General features: G+C 36.4%; 1 protein-coding gene across 1 annotated transcript; it reads right to left on the bottom strand.

Moving 5' to 3' along the window:
- Positions 1-4,346: 4,346 nt before the first annotated feature.
- On the bottom strand, positions 4,347-7,026 carry LOC114474852 (mRNA decay activator protein ZFP36). Its single transcript, XM_028465415.1, has 2 exons — positions 6,872-7,026; positions 4,347-6,395 (listed from the first exon to the last, which is right to left on the bottom strand). Exons 1-2 carry the CDS (start codon positions 6,902-6,904, stop codon positions 5,154-5,156), a joined length of 1,275 nt encoding a protein of 424 aa, XP_028321216.1. The 5' UTR covers positions 6,905-7,026; the 3' UTR covers positions 4,347-5,153.
- Between the last annotated feature and the right edge of the window lie 11,395 nt (positions 7,027-18,421).

Genomic DNA, 18,421 nt, shown 5'->3' with positions numbered 1-18,421 from the left:
GCGCTCCATTTTTTTTGGAATACTTGTGCTACACTGGCTTTGAATAGCAGCATCGCTCTCTCTCTTTTACCTTCAGACTGAATAGTATTTCATTGCTTTTGGATTGAAGTTCTGAAGATAAAGTGTGTGTACGTGTGCTACATGAACCTTACTCACAGGTCAATCTATTACCAGTTGAAAAGAAAGCAGTGCTAATGTTAGGTCTTTGTTGGAAAAGATGGACAGAGCACAACAACGTTTCAAAACATAACAATGAAAAACTAAATATAGTTACTGTGTAATATGCTGTTTGGGAAATGAAACATCAGGGTTTATATTTATTTTGCATGGCCAACCATAAAATGCTCATAGGGGCTTCAATTTCAGGCCCTCCACTTTCACCCAGTTCTCTGTTGTGCCTACTTTGTTTTGTTTAAACTCTGGAGTTCAGTAAACTTTAACCAGTCTGGTCTCACGGAAAAGGCTGCAAAGTTAATGTTTGTGAACACACAACAATGTCCTCTTTCTGGCCTCGCAGTTTACCCTTGTGGTCATTGTCCGTCGCCATAGAAACACGGCTTGCAAATAGATAGAACAGACAGTGGGATCAAAGTGGTAATGACCTGTTGTAACCATTGTTTTGGATTATGGGAGTGGAGGAGGAAGCAAAAGTTAAATGTTTTCTATAAGTGGAAAGTCCTTTTGACCTCAAAATAAAGAAATGACGCATTTTCACAGAGAAAAGGTAGGTAACAAATGTTGGGTGACATCAACAGAAGAAATTAATTTTATATTCTTATTGCATGTGCTGTGTTGCCTCACAAACCAGGCTTAATCTCACATTTCCATCTTGAAAAACAATCCCCAGGTTAAAATGCACTCACTTAATTGTCATTCATTGCATGCTGAATAAATAAATCACTAAGAGGCCCAACTCAGCTTTTCTACTTCCAGCTTCAATGCAATGAAACACCAGTCAGAGTTTGTCTGGAGTCAGGCCTCCTGTACAGCTTCTCCTTCAACTTGGCTTTCTCTGTAAACATCCTTTCTGCTTTCTGTGCGCCTCAGTCATAGAGTCAAAAATAATGTAACAAGTGAAAATGTTATTCCGGGTGCCACGTTATTGCAGTAAGATGGTGGTGTAACAGCAACAATTCTGTGTTTTCCCATGCTATACGCCTCAGTTAGACCAGAAGATAAAAGACTTTTGTAGGAACTATGTCATTTAAAACAAAATTAAACCCAATGCAGATTATTTTTACATTTAACTCACTGGAAACTGTGACACTTGTATAGCTCATACAGCATCAGTTACAACATTTGGTAAGATAATGGGTTAAAGTAAAAACACTTGTACTCAACATGTCATTCCATAGCAGTCCAAACTTTGAGCAATAACTTGTCAACTCTGTGAACAAGAGTATTGTATTTGTACATTCGTGTAAGTGGTTAGCAGGTGTAAGAAGTCATCTGATACTGAGTTCAATTACAGGCCAAGAATTCACCATCAAGGTGCAAACTTTTGCTTTATTTCCCCTTGTACTTGATTTGTACTCTGGCCTCCTGACACATTCAGCAGAATATGTATGAAATGTTCATCTGATTATTTGAGTTTTGAGTGACAGTCTGACATCCTGTCTCAGGTGAACTGAACCTGCCCCCTAATGTGAGCTGGGGTAGGAAACAACAGACCCCCAAGATCCTGTCGAGGATAAAGAACTCCATACTCCAGACTTAACCGTTGAAAGTTTTGATAGATCATTTTCTCATAATTATATCCCCTTGTGTTTTTCCAAGAGATGGTGAAGTTGTTCTATGTAAAAAGATAATATGTTACCTCTTTTTCTCTTAATAGATTTGTTTCATTTGAACCTGTACTTAGCAAATGGAAAATAAAGAGGCAGGATACTTTGTAATTTTTTTTTAAGTAAAAGCCAATGAATAAACTATAAATTTAGACTCTACAATCTTGTTCAGTAACACTTTTTGTTGTACTGGGTGAAATGGTCCTTCCATCCTGAGAGTGGTCAATACATTACGTATTCAGAAAGAAAACGAAAAAAAAAAAAAAAAAATCAGATCTCTGTTGCAGCTGCAAACCTATTAAACTCTGACCTATTGCTGCCATTCGGCCCAAATGGAAGGAACCAATCAGATGTCTTCATGTTTTGTCCTATACCCAAACACTCATCTGTTCCACCCTTCCCTGAAGGGCCTGAATAGTGATACAGAGGTTGTTGTCTTTCTGTTAAATGCACGTTGAAGCTTAACGTGGCCTTGGGCAAAGCTTCAACAGGAAAATACGGGAGGGGGAGGAAGGGCTGGAGCTTAGAGGAGGTCTTTCTCGCTTAAATCATGCTAGCTTTAAAATTGCGAACTGCACCTTTAGCCTTAGAAATTTTGCCATATCACGATAATGGTTGGGGGACATCTGTTCAAAAGCTTGCTGAGGGGAGACATGGTTATTGAGGTTTTCTCTAAGCTAGAAGGTTCGGAATGGTATATTCATGTTCTTTCCAACAACGAGTTTCCTCTACACTCTCTGGTTATTTCTCAAAGTTTTGAAAAACAATGAAAAAGATTTTTCACTGAGCAAAGGATGAATAATGGCTTTTAAAAGATGTCTAAATATTCAATTATGTTCAGTGAACCACCACAATTGAAAGTTTTATATATATAAAGCTTATTTCAATATTTCTTGTCACTGGTAATCGGCAATAGGCCAGCAAGAGCATCTCTACTTGTTGACAAGTGTATACTAGGACTCAAAACATTGATGATTACATTTTTTCCACAATATATTTATTTGTGATATATTATTGTATATGTTCTACTGGGACCAAGCCTTTTAATGAGTTCCCTCATGTACAGGCAACTTACTTCACACTCTCTGAAACTACTCTTCCAGATTATCTATTACTGTATTCACATTTTAGCAAACAAAGCTCCTAATGATCAAGCTCAAGTAAATCTTAAAGGTCTGTTAGTGCCATTATCCCAGCTGAACACTTCAATCCCAGCATGCTGGTTTACTGTCTGGATGTATTATCTAATAGTAGAATGGGAGGCAAAGTGTTCAGCTATCAGGTGCCCCACCAGTATAACAAGCTTGTGACACTCTGATGTTCTCTCTCTTAATCTGGTTATGTTCTCTTCTTCCTGTCCGCTATTCAATCCAGCAGAAGGCTGCCACCTCTGAGTCCAGGTTTGCCAGAGGTCTTTTCTGTTAAAGGGGAAATTTACCTCTCGTCATAGAAGGAGAGGAAAATAGATGCTTGTTCATATGGAAATGTAATTTTTCTTCTTCATTAAAACATGATATTATTTGTGATGGGTGCCTTGGGGTGGCACTGTAGTGTTTGGCACTATTTAGCATAAATAACATTTTGGCCTGATATTTTTGTATGCATTTACATCCATAGTGTCAGTTATTATGAACATGTAAGTGATCTCTTGGTATGAAATCACAAATGCTCTTGAATCATCTTTCACCTTTGTTCACCTTTTTCCTGAGGCAACCAATTCCCTATTATGGATGCAAGTTCATGAGTAATGAATACAAATAAAGAAATAGGCTCATTTCACATTATTCCTGTTCACACAATCAAGTCTCTTTCACACAAACTTGTGTCTAGTCCTGTATATATAGGTATTGCACTTGTAATCAACAGATCAATTAAACTCTTGTTTTGTGTTGGTTGAAGAAAAACTAGCATAGGCTAACTTACTTTTGGACTATGCTGATGGCTGCCATCTTCATTCACCTCTCACTTATAAAAACAGGATGTGGTGTCACTATTCACATCTCTAGCGATCCACCTTATACCTACAGGTATAGGGTGGATTTAAACCAGCAACTGTTTTCGTTGAATGACCAAAGTCGGAAGGCAGATTTGTTGGTATGTCGCTGTTGCACAAACACACGTGCACCTATCACTGGAGATTGTTGTGTGCATGGTATACTGACTTGGGAGATTTATTGAAGTACCTTACTGTACATTTTTGCTTTGTTTATGTAAAGTTTCATGTGCAATTCTATTGGCATCACCTATAGGATTTGAAAGTTGATGAACCCCACACTGTACCAAAAAAAAGATGTACAAACATTTGTTTATTCATAACTTTATTTTATCCCTTTAAGGCAATTAAAAATATATTTTACTGCTTTTTCTCACATTGTTTGTTTCACAGAACTTGAAATAATTCTCCATAAATAAAGTACAAAATGCATCTGTCTTCTTCAAACACAAATAAATATCATAATAAATATATTAGTTTAAGTTAAACGACAAAAGGCAACCAATAACCAAAAGGAATACTGCAGTGTTCCCTGAACCAGGCTGTCGAACACAAAGGGGGAATTATTAAGACACTGTGCAATATACAACACAAACTAGCAAACAGAGGAGATTGTTCAATTGAGCACAACCTAAATAAGTGTGCTTGGCAACAGTTGGCAACATTCATGTATTTCTCATGAGCACACTTTGATCTTTCAGGACTTACGTTAGCTATATATGCTTGCAGCCCAGGTCTCAGAAAAAAAAAGATTTTTCATACACTCACACATGCATATACATTAGCACACACAGACACACATTCATACAAAAAGCAAAGGCGACGATTGAAGCTTTGGCTGAATGCTACAGGGAGATTCGACTCATTCTCCCGTTTGAATTTGCTGTAAAGTGCATATCACAGACACATGACAGGTCTCACTGATTAAGGCTACTGAGTCAAACACACCGTTTGCGGCAGAGAGGATTAGTAGCTCATGAGTCAGGCACAAATCTTTAAGGCACAGACACGGATTATCAGGACAGATAAGCCATTTTGATCACCGCAGATTTGTGGCATTTACAAACCCAAATTGTATACATATGCACTGGTAATGTCAAGACCTGCAGGGTAATCAGTTTGTATGGAAGACCACATACAAAGGTCTAATAGGCTACATAGTATTTTGAAGTATAAAAATAAAGTCTTATAACATTTGATTACTAAAATAATCTCAAAGTGTAGTTTGTCAAAGTGGAGCTGGTTTTTACAAAGATAAATTAAGAACATATAATGTTATTGTGGCAAGAACTTGTTCTGTGTTTGAAGAAAGTCCAAATAAACAGACAGAGTTAAAAAATACTAATTCTGATCTGCTTTTTTTCCCTCTGGATCCATTAGTCAGACAGGGAAAGGCGCGCAAACACAGTGAGTCTCTTGGTAGCTGATCCATCAAAGGTTGGAGATTCGCTTCCACTGGACCCGCTGCTGCTGCTGTAGCTGTCCTCCAGGGAGTCCTCGGAGGAAAAACGCTGCAGTCCAGAAGGTTTCACGAATCCTCCATGGGTTCCAGGTCGAGGGAAGAGCAGACTGCCATCTTGTAATGGTCTGTTTTCTACGCTGGTGACGACTCTGCTGTTGTTGCTGTTAAAGTTAGTTCCATGGCCACACACACAACGTGAGGGCTTTGGCTCCAAAGTGTAAGGAATGTTTTGGATGTCTCCAATGCTAGCACGATTCTGATGGTTGCCAAACTGAAAGGCTGTCGCTTCTTGATGCATAGAGTCATTAAAGACTGGGGACAGAAGATCAGCGGGCGGGGGAGACACAGAGGGAGCACGGCTGAACCCAAGGTTAGGATCATTGAATGATGGAGGGAATGATGGAGGAGATGAACTGCGGGAAGAGTTGAGGAACCCTGCAAAACTCAGACTCTGTCGAAGCTGATGGCGTGGATTGTGACCCTCGGTGACTGCTGCACTGGTTTGCCGCTGGATTTCAGCTGGCAAAAGATCACCACTGATTTTTTCTTGGTGGATGAAGTGGCAGCGTGACCCATAAGGGCAGTATCCAAAGTTGTAGAAGGTTCTGCAGGGTTCGGTCTTGTACTTGGGGTGACGAAACATTCCTCTCAGCTCTGCCTCACCATGAGCAAACTGGCACTTACTGCCATACTTGCAGCTGCCCGTCTCTTGAAAGCCACGACAGAGTTCAGTTTTGTAACGGTTGGAGGCCAGAATTGGTGGGACTTGGGCTGCAAGGGTAGAAGAGGGGGGGAACCCAGGAGGGGGAGCTACAGTTGTAGCAGGGATTGGTGGAAAGGTCTCCAGGTTCTTCAGTTGTCCAAAGGTGGACAGCAGGCTACTGCTGGACTCAGTCAGACTCATGGAGCGGTCAGGGCGTAAGGGGTTCTGTTTCTGTTTGGGGGCAGGGGTCTGGCTCCAGATGTTGGACAACCAGAGAGAACTGCCGTTGTCGTCATTATTAACATGCTCGGTGCTCATGCTGAGGTTGGAGGACACAGGAGGGGAGGGGGGAGAGAAGAAGGAGGCTGACCGGTTGAGCCGATTCTGCCCCGACACTTTGTGTTGAGAGTGTGTTGGCAGCAAGGCATCATTCAGGGCCAGGTTCAGGAAGTTCTGTGACAGATGATCGCAATCAGTATACACAATACATTTCACTCACTTCAGTGCTAATGATATCATAATATTGATTAATTTATATCTGTTTTTAAGTTGTCTTTATTTAGCTAAACTTTATTTGAACTCTTGATTATTTTTATTGATGTTTCTTTTCAAGTAAAACAACAAAAGATAGAAAGTATAGAACGCTGGTTGTGACTTCTTTTTCTGAAGCTGAAAAAGTTAGAATCCAAACAAACAAGTCAGCTTTGACTGTTATCTCTGATCTAATTGCATCTTTGAAGTCAAGAAAACCCTTGTGACTAAACACAGTTCAAAGGAAGCCCAAAAGAATAGTCAAATCACAGGAACAAATACATATAACCAGGCAGTTTGGGAGAAAAGTTGAAGAGCTTTCTCTCCAACTTTATATAAATGGCATGGTTTTGTTTTTCAAAATGAATTCAAAAAAGGAAAGGGCGTCATTGACTCACCTTTGAGAAGATGTCGTCAAGCATATCGGACATGCTGTAAGCCTTTGGCCACAAGGTGAAAAAAAAATCAGCTCAGGTCCACAGTTGTCTGCTGGATACCCGTGTCCAGACTTGGAGTTCACTATGTGCTCTGTTGACTGCCTTTTTATTCTTGTCCTTCTAACTCCACCCAGGTTTTGGGTGGAGTTTCCACGCGCTATGTTCCCGGATGACCCTCCCACTGCCTCAAGTTTCATGGTGAGCTCAGAGGGAGGTGGGAAGTTTAACAACAACAACAACATTGAGAAAAAAAAGGGAGTGAGTGAAGAAAAAGAAGGGCTGTGTAAAATATTTAAGGTTAAAGCAAACTGTGTTGTTGACATACTTTGATTGTGCTTCACTCTCTTTGTAAAAAAAATAAAAATAAAAATATTAAAGAGATGAATGTGGAAATCTGACTCAGAAATGTCTAAATGGGATTAAAGAGAGCAGGGTTTTGTTAGACTCAACAGTCTTACTAGAGGAAGATTGTCTTTAAAGTAAATATACATTCAAAGGAGTTTGAAAAACCCCATGTTGTCGATGATCACATACATATAGTTTCTGTGTGTTTTACCCACGGATGTTACCAGAATACATATGGCTACATTCCCACTTAGTTTCATTTGTATTTACAACTCAGCTTTAACACAGAGTGGACACCAGAACCCACTCAATAAACATACTGGTTAGTGCAACAAAAACTTTAGACCTGAAATAAGATAAAAAAAAATAAAAAAACACACAACAGGAATCAGCAAAATAAATAAGAAAGATCTCATATCAGGATTTTATATTTATTTACTGTCAAATTTCTGTGAAGTAAAATCAACAAATACATTTTAAATCTTTGCTCACAATTATTAAAAAATCACATCAGATAAACCTAAAAAAAAAACAAAACAAAACAAAAAAAAAAACAGTGGAATGTTTTGTTTTATGAGCATCCCAGTAACTTCTATGAGTTTATCGTATTAACCAATGGTAAGAATGCTCTGAATGTATAAGGTAATGTTTTGTGCCCTGGCTTAGAGCACATATTGCACGATTTGGTGCAAAAAGGTGTAATTTATTATCATACATTTAATGTTGCCTCAAAAAACAAAGGTCAAGAGAATAGATAACAGCTTTAATATCTGAAGTATATCTGACTTTGTTTACTTTCACACTTCTAAGTTAGTAGCATAATCAAAACACACCTCACTTCTTGTTATTGATAAAAAAACAAGTAAACATGATTGAAAAAAAAATTCAGCGAACCGTTAAACAAGCTTAAAATATCTTTCAGAATCTGTTTCATTTCTGTTCTAGTGTTACAGCTAGTGGCATTAATTCTTAATCACACTATCTCCTGCCAGTGACACATTATACAATAAATAGTGTCGATATAGTTTTCAAAATGATTGTACAGAAAAAAAAACATTAATTGGGTTTTGTCTAAAAGTTTAAAAAGTTGGAAAACCCACTGAACTTTGGTTAGAAGAACAACACCAAAACAAGCTTGTAACATATATTCAAAATGCCATGAGTTGTACAGATTTTTAGTTCTAATACATAGTTCTGCTTTAAGAAATAGAGACATAATCGTCACAGTTTACCATCAGAACATATAGATGTTCTTCTCCGTATCACTTTCCCATACCCTCTGTAAATCCCCGAGTAATAACACAGTGTTCAAATTTAATCATTCTATTTTGAAAGCAGTTTATGAAACAGAGACATTTTCAATTGGGTTGTGTTTACTGGACGTGACACAAGGATTCGAAAGTGTGTGTCGTACTGTGTGTGTGTCTGACTCAGAGGTTATAAAAAGTGCAGACAAATATGGATTTTTACTATTTCTAATGAAATACTGAAACTTTTCACACCTACACAAAAAGTTGCATTTTTACAACATAACTTTTGAATAATAAATACTTTTTATAACTTTGTTGTGAGAGTCTGTATTTTTGTGTTCAGAGTTGAAAAGATTATTCTAAATGCACAACCTTCACAACACACAGGCCTTCTTATACAGAAAGATGAACACACTGATACTATGACCACAGCCAAATGAAGTGCTCATGTTTGGTTATTTTTAACTGTGGCAAGATATAAATACCATATGTAAATATAAACTGGGCGACATCAGATTCTCATTTGAGCTGTTTAACTGGGAGTGGACAACGCGCCCCAGCTTTTAAATCCCAGCTTTTATGAAAGACAGTTGGCGAAGAGAGAGCAAAAGCAAGGGGATCAAACCAGGCCCAGTTACATGCTCGTGTGATGTATTGTTGGACTTTTTCTGTCCACATGTTGCTGTCAGGCTGGTTACCTTCCTTTCCTTACTGGTTTGAGCTCAGTCATGGAGAATCACTCTAACGGGGAGGGGATCTCACATTCACACATGCTCATAAAGACAAGCTTTGAGAAGCTAATGGTAGCTTCCAGGGTAATAGTAAGCATGTTTTTTGGTTATGTTTTTTTTTTTTTTTACCTTTGGTGACTCAGCAAGTCAGAACTTAATTCTTCCACTTAGGAATGACACGTTATGGTACACAGCGTAAGAGTTTGTAACAAGTTCGGGCAGGATCTTCCACTTTCTGCGTCAGTAATGTTGGTAAGAATGTACGTCTGTAGGTATTAGGCCAACTGTGGGAAAATCTGAAATATGAGAAATGGAAGGTAAAGGTTATTAGACTTGGAGTGCTCTATGGAAAATGGCACATCACTGGTGCATGGAAAAAATAAAACTGCCAAATGATTTCTACATATTACTAGATAGATTTAATATATCAAAATCCTCAAGGTCTGCTTTGTTGAACAAACTCAGATCTCACTGGTTGCTCAACAAAAAACGATCCCTACCTCTGTACACTATTAGCAGGTATAGAAAACAAAACCAGACATGAAACCTCATGGAAAACCTTTCTCATGCCTTTTTTTGTTTTTATTATTATTGTATAATGCAGTATGTATTTGTAGTCATTGTCACATGAAAGTCATTTACTCACAATGCTTTATATTGTGTGGTGGGCCACACCTAATGGAACAGCGACATAACAGGTTCAAGCCCTGCTGGTCCAAGAATCATGCATGTGCTTTTCATTTTAGTTTCTGTCTATGAATATTCATGTGTGTTTCTGTTTGTGTTCACTCCACGATAAAGTCATGTCCCATTAAATATATACTGTACCCCACACTCAGGTTTTAACACTAAAAGCAATTGATTGAGAATTCATTCATTTATTGTGTAAAAAAATGTCCAAAAATGAATACTGGATGCAGAAGTGTAAATAGTACTGATATATTGTACTCAAGTAGAAGTACAAGTAAGTCATACATAAAATACTGAAGTACTAGTCAAAAGTAGCTGAATTAAATAGTACTGAAAGTAAAAGTTACTAGTTACTTTCACTCCCCCAAATTTATTCTTGGTAACAAATCTTGCCACGGTTCCCTTGCATACAGTAAACATCTCATGTATAAACGTAAACAGGAAGTGACCAAATCTTGCACAATTTTATTATATTAATATATACATATTGCATTATGATACTGTCGCCTTTCCCATGTTTAAATGCAAATCTGTCAGAAAGAAGAGGCCATTTCATTGTTGTCTGATCAATTCATTAAAAGAAATAAAATAAAAAATATATATATATATATATATATAATTAACTCAGTAACGGTTGGGTGTAGAAATGTAACAATTTACTTTACTTCTTTGAAAACTTAAGTACAAATAAAATTACTGATTTAGAAATATACTAAAGCAACTCACTTTGCAGTAACGTGAGTACATGTAAGTACATGTAATCCATTACTTTTACCTCTGACTGGATGCTAAAACATGTGTACTTTGCGTATTTCTTTTGTTTATTTATATATATTTTTGCACTGTGGAATCAATGTATTCACAATAATAGATTGGCCTTTAACTGCTGAAAAAATTGAAAACAAATCATTGATTATCATCATCTGTCAGCACTCACATTGTCTTGTAGCAAAAGAAATCTCACACAAACCATCTTTGATATTTTACTTTTCCGTGCGATGTGTCCTACATATATGTGCACCTGCACCGTGTAATGTTGCTGAGCTGCATGGATCATTAACCAACTCAGGCGTGTGTTAACGCTTATCAATCTCACTGCATCTGCGTTTACACTCGAAGTACGTCAGCAGACGAGTTCAGTGGCTGAAAGTCCAGACGGTTTATTTACTTTGGAAAATCTCAGCGTCTAAAATGATCAAAATCACTGACGCTCTTGCACACAGTATACACAATTATAGCCTTGGAGGCTTTTTAGGGGTAATAATTTGATCTAAAACCCAAACAATAGCAAAGGATCATTATAGTGATTAATACTAATTGTAGGGAAAGGTAATAGGAAATATAAAGAGGTCAGCTTGAACTGGGAACTGATGCACCACCATGATTGGTTTCAAGGAAACTTTTGAAAACTTCTCTTCAAAGTTGCACTACCTGTGCTCGCATGTGCGTCCCTCACCCAAATAAAGCTGAAATGAAACTCTGGCAACTCTGCCTGGTGTGATTTACATCCCTCTCATTCCGTTGTGAGGAGGTTCTACGGGGCCACCATGAGGGGAAAAAGGAAAATGAGGGGGAACTTCTTTGGACTTCGAATGACTCACCACATATGGCCTTAAACTGCCAAGTCATTGTCATGTGACTCATGAACGACAGGTGAGCTCAGCGCTTAAGATGCCTTTGATAGCCTGCCTATGTTTCCATGATGTTGAAACACAATTTGCTTGTAGTGCCGCCTCTTTCTCAGATCATGTGTGCATCTTCCTTTTATCAGTGGACCAGTTTTCCTTTTGCTTCAATTTGTTGAATTGCTTTTGATTTCATTTCCCGCCACAAATCCATGCAGTATCACCTTAAACATTCACCTTTTTACCACCTTTTATCTCTAATCAGTGATAGACTTTGCAAATATTTAACCATGCCCTACATAACACTGCTATGGTGACATGCCAAACACTGCACCTACATGGGCAGAGACTCAAAAGTTACTTAGCAACAGCGGTAGAGCAGGTTTATAAAGCTAACACGGCCACAGCAGAAATGTTATGAGCGTAAGCCGTCTATGACTCATTCATCAAGTGAAAAAAAAAAGAAAGAATAAAAAAGAAAAAAAAAAAGAGAGGAATGGTTGTAAGGAGGATGAGGAGAAATATGTGCACGAACTGGGAGGAGGGAAAGTGAGTCAGTGCTTTTTAGTTGGCAGCCAATGTTGACTTTATGATCTGGGAAAGTACCTGCTGCCTCTACAGACATACAGCAGGGACATAGTGTCTCTGCCTCTATCTTATACTATGTCACGTACACGATAGGAGCTTCTAGATAGGAGTAATTGATGGTAAAGTCGGACTTTAGAAATCATGTCTCAACAGCCTGAAACATGATTGTAACGATCACTGTAAGGTCACTGGCCTGACAAAAATAATTAGTGATAAAAGTCTTTAAGAAGCACAGCACGACTCTCCAAAATGTATATATATATATATATATATATATATATATATATATATATATATATATATATAGGTGTAATGCTCTGATGATGGTGAGTGTTTGCAGTGGAGATTATTAACATTGACGTATAAGGTAGCGAGCATTTTGAAATACATCAATAACGTTCTTAAATATTTAGTGTTTTATTCTAATAAATATTTGTTCATATATATGTCAGTCATGTTGGTTTAACTGTGATATGTATTTTTTATTGACATTTTTACAAGATATATACTTCTTTCTTTCTTTCTATTTATTCATCTTATTTTAGTATTTGTATGACTACATTAATGTCTATCCTTACAGTTTTATATTTCCTGCCAAGAGACCAAAGATGAAAATTAACTATTGGCTGCAATCTCACATATTTATGCAAATGTTTGTAAAGATGTATTGTCCGTTTTTTTTTTTTTTTTTTTTTATAAAATATGAAATAGATAATTAATAAATAATTTAAAAAAAGTTATTTCAGAGTCCCCCTTCTCCCCCAACAAAAAATAAATAAAATAAATATATATAAAGATATTTTACAATTTGAAACGTTAATTAAATGAGTAAACCATTAAAATATTGTCTTATCTTTTTGAAAATATTGCTCCCTTTATACAATTTTCAATCTTCACTGCAGCTTTTGTGTGTTTTACTTCAGAGCTAGATGCATATGATGATATCATTGGTTTTATTAGTTCATTTTAAAGTTTTTTGCACATTGATATATTTCATTTTTATAATTGTGATTTTACTGTATATACAGGATTTTCTTTAAGTGACCATGCTGTTAAGATAGTATTCTGTAATATTAGGTTTCTGTTTTGCTACATTGTAGCTATATAGGAAAATCTTACATATATTTCGTACCTTCTAACGTGACTCTTACGCTATACGGTAAATCACACAATTGTGAGATTAAAAGATTACTCATCATGACATAACATGATGAGTAATCTTTTAATCTCACAATTGTTACATACCGTAACTCTGTTTGCATCATTTCATCCCCTGCCAGTAATGAAAAACGTTGAAACAAATGAGTGGTCCTGATTTGTCTGTTTGTGACAGGGTTTATGTACCTCGGGGCAATTCCTCCTTTTATTTCTCAAGAGCGTCAGTGACTCATATTTCTTCAAGTCATTGAGTGTTTTGCACAATGTGAGATGGACTGAAGAGTACGTGTGATTTTTCATTGCATGACTTACGACTGAGGACGAGAAAAAGCAACGAAACCCATTTTGGTTGATTGTGTTTTCTTCACAACAACTCATTGTTATCTATAGTCTTTAATGTTGACAGATTCATTTGGCGAGTTCGCGAGAAGGCGCGTAAAGGTTGTGGTTAGTCATTAATTCTTCCAACATGTTATGTTTACTAATGCATAAAAAAAAAAAATATATATATATATATAACACACTCCAGCTCGATGAGACATAAGACTCAGGCATACAAAACAGTGTGCAATACTTTTATCTTCTTCATATGTATAAATATTCATGTTCTGCACTGTAAACAGAAGAAGCTCTAAAATCTCTTTATACTTTGTATGATGACAATAAAGGCCTTGAATTGAAATGAATTGAGTGGAATGTTTTGCACTTTCAAGATGGATGTGAAACTTATATAAATAAATCAATCAATGTAGGCCTGTTACAGATTGTGTTTAATCTCCAGGCAGAAAATGAATACAGAATACAAAAGGTTGTTCTGGACAAATCCATACACTAATGAAAAAACTGGCAACTCGTGCCAACATTTTTGAATTGGGTTGCAACGCAAAGTTTTTTCTGCACTTTTGTTTCCAAAAAAAAAAAAAAAAAAAAAGAAGAAGAAGAAGAAGAAAAAATGAACTGTCAAAAGGTTAGATAAGCTAAACAAACAGCCTTTAGGGAGCAGTGAGACACAATTTACTAGTAATTATTGCCCATACTTCAACATTTAGGAAATGTTCACACAATGACTACAAAAGTATTGTTATTTCATTTGTGGATTATCACAGATCAATAACACTGTAGGTCAAAGGGTTTGAAATGGTGAGATAAATGTAGAAGTTGGTGAACAGAACCCACTGTAAACTATAGTGAATTTTATAGTAGTTTATGCTTTCATTAAAAGAAGCATCTGTTCTTTGGGTAAACGGTACACATCATTACTCACTACTAAGAACCTAAGAATCACAAACAAAGATTTCTCCAGGACTGAAACACACACACACACACACACACATATATATATATATACATTATATTAGAAGATGATCCACGATATATATATATATATATATATATATATATATATATATATATATATATATATATATATTGTGGATCGTCTTTTAATCTAAAATCTGTACAAATGGGGGTTTGTAAGTCTTTTTTTGACAAAAAGATTACATTTTTAATAGCAGGCACTGGTACAAGTCAAATCTGCCACACAAGTACATTAATTTTACTTTATCTTTGGTCAGCATATTTTTTGCAGATTAATTAGTGCAGCGTGTTTTTCCACTGAGACACACCCACTTCAGCTGAGTGAATGATGGGGGAGGATCTAATGCTTTGGCAGTGATACATGCATCATGTGGGAGATTAACGAGACAAAAGCAAATTTATCTTCAAGGGTATAGTCATGTGTAAAAATTTCATCCAAAAGGAATAAACTTAGAAAATGAATAATATGTTTAGAAAGATATATTCAATGAATTATTCATTATTATTTTTATCGATCAATTTTTTTGTTTTAAAAAAAAGTGTCCGTACTTTTTTTTTTTCATACAAAGCAAGTGTTTTATAATGTCAGCACAGTGGCACAAGAATCGCCTTGTCAGCATGTTTGTAACACAGCTCGTCTGCATGAGTGTTTGTTGTGTGCTGTTCACTGTCTCATTTCAAGGTGACGTGACCGTGCGTGTGTGTGTGCGTGTAGCATGTGTGTGTGTGTGTGTGTTAAGAGGTGATGCTTGACTTTGTTACCACATTAAACTCAGCACGTTGGTGTTTTCCCATTGCTGTGTAAAGCTTCCATCAGGAGGCAGTTTGACTTCATGAATGCCATTTTTTAGTCTGAAAATATTACCAGATGTTTCTATGGTTTATTTTTGGGAGTGTTTATCCACGGTGCGAAAGGCGGAAGAACATTCCAAGATTTTACAGCTTCTGACAACGCCCGAAAACACATCACGACCTCCAAAATGGGGGCAACAAATGCTTTGTATAGAGACAATGAACGACTTCTTTAGTGCTGTATTAGTTGTACTGAAGGAATCCCATTACAGACCAGTAAAAAAAGTTAGTTGACATATTGTACGTTTGAAAGCTTTTGTGAATAAAACTTGTTCTAAATTATTTAGTTTGATTACTAGTGCTGGCTTTCTGTATTCTACATTAGGTTTATCATATGACACTAATGGTTCTCCTGATGAGATAAATTAATAATCTGCAATTAGCTGGAAGATTTTTTTCAAACCCACTGCGTTTGATGTTTTAATAATCAGTGTTTGGGAAATGTTTAATTGATCAGTCTGAAAAAAGCATTAAGAAAATGCTGAGCTGACACTTTTAAGCATGCAACTTTATTACTTTTCCTTCCTCCTAATCATGCCTCATTTGTGTTTTTTATACTGACAGCATGTACTGCCCCTTCCACGTGCTTTTTTTACGCTTCCCAAAACGCAAGTGTTTCGTAAAATGCTTCCCGGACCAATTTTCCAGATTAGCGGCTCTTCCTTCTCACAAGGAAACAGGGCCAGTTTGAAGGAGAGGCAGAAGAATGAGGGGGGAGGGATAGACGGGAAGCCACGGTTGGAAAATGAAACAAAGTGTTCTCAACTGTTGACTGAAGCCATTACCAGGAAATGAGCTTTGGTTTGTAGGGAAATTGCCTCAAAAATGTTATGGTTGCTGTTAGTATAATCTAACATCTCTACAAACTAACATGAGAACACATTTTACTGGCATGTTTATGGATGCATGTTAGTTAGGAAGAAACCTAAAAAAAAAAAAAAAGGATAAGAAAGGTCTAATTTTATTCTAAAACATCAGCTTTGTGTGTTTATACAGCTTCTGAGTGATGAATTTAACATTGTTTTCGAGCTGCAGAAGCAATAACTGTTGGGCATTGTCTCGATGTGACAATGAGAAATTATGTTTTGAAATCGAAGTTATCAACATTTTTCGCTACCGAAAGTGTAAAGCAGCGTTTCTCAAATGGGGGTACCCCTAGGGCAGACATAGGCAACTGGCAGCCCAACATAAACAACCACTTCAAACACAAAATAATAACAGAAACAAAAACATATTTAAAAGGACTTCAAAGACACACAAAATGCCAACAAAGTTGCACAAATGGCATCAATAAAACCAAAAATATATAACAAAAACACAAAATGACTCGAAAAACCCACAAAAATGGGACAAAAAATGTAAAAAATGAACTCAAACACACCAAGAAAACCCACACAAAACGACTGCAAAGAAAAAGCCATTTCTGTTTCTTGTATTAATGATCAAACTGGTGATTATTCTAAATACTGACAATAATGTTAATAATGTTTTTTTTGTTAATGTTTTTTTTTGGGCTACGCGATGGCAAAATTAGAGGTACTTGAAAGAGAGAAATTGGAAAATTACCAAAAAAAAACCCCATAAAAAATCTGGGGTTTTATAATGTTTATTTTTTAGTTAGAAATGATAATCATAATATTGATGATGAAAATGATTAAAGATTGATTAGAACATGAACAGAAAATACAAAGGTCAGTCTTGGTCCAACACCAGGCAGGAGATGACGAGAGAAATAAATTAATTCAGTGGGTCCAAACCTTTTTTAAGTTAATTACAAACCCCAAAACACTTTTTTTTTCTTACTATAATACGTTTTGGATCATGTTTGTTATACTGCGGTACAAATACAGATTAGTGGACATGTATTAGCGCACAGCTCCGATATTTTTTATACAAAAATGCTATTTAAACTAACATTTTTGATGAGAAAGTAAAAGTATAGATGATTATTATTAATTACTAGACATTTCAGGCGTCCACATTTGAATTCTAGGGTCACAACCCCAAGGTTCAAAAACACGGCACTAAATACTGTTTCTTTCTACTTAGGGATGGGTAAAATTACAGAGGACAAATTTATGTGTGTAACAACATATATACCAATGAAGGCTTAAAGCCCAATTTAATAATTAATAACTATTTACAATAGGGATCTTTAAATGTGTTTTATCATTATGCTTCATAGTATTGTGAGCAAAATGTTGTAGACGGACAAATAAGGGGTTTGGGGATCAGAAATCAGAGAAGGGGGAACTTGGGCCAAAAAATATTGAGAACCACTGGAGTAAAGCTTAGTGAAAACGTCAATTCAGGAACTTAAAGTGGATCTAAATTATGTGCAAATAAAGGAATTTCTGAGAGAAACTCATTGTTGACTCATGAGATAATATTAGCCTTATGCTTTAAACTAGGTTGCATCATAAGTGTATAATTAGATTTATTTTAGATCTCATATGTAAACTTTTACCTTTATTCTATTGATTTAACATTAAGTTCATTTTGAGAATAACCATCAAAACAGACATCCATCCAACCAGAGCGTTCGTGCCGTGAATTTCTTGATCCATGATGAGAGCCCCAGTCTGGGATTTAATGGTCGTGGTTTGCAGGCATTTCACCTTCATGTATCACTCTTAAAGTGTGTCAGGCGTTAGAGCAGCTGCTGCTAGAGGGTCCACGGCTCCTGTGGTGAACTTTAAGATTGAATAGATTGAGTGTTTCTGAAATAAAGCTTGACTCTGACTTGCGGCACCGTCGAGGTATACTGATACAAGATCCAGGAGTTGAGTGGCAGAAAAAAAACTTCACTGAATTTCATTTAAGGAACCACAAAAACTGTGGTTTTAGCTAAAGTTGGCTACTTAGAACTCCTGAAAGCTGTGGTAGCAAAGATAAGGAAAACCCAGTTGTTTTGACTATATGGTGACAATTTAAAGGTTTCATATCATGCTATTT

The sequence above is a fragment of the Gouania willdenowi genome, chromosome 13 (genome assembly GCF_900634775.1).
Source record: "Gouania willdenowi chromosome 13, fGouWil2.1, whole genome shotgun sequence".
Classification (NCBI taxonomy): Eukaryota; Metazoa; Chordata; class Actinopteri; order Blenniiformes; family Gobiesocidae; genus Gouania; species Gouania willdenowi.
The sequence above is the reverse complement of the archived record's forward strand: the minus strand, read 5'-3'. Positions and strand labels throughout refer to the sequence as shown.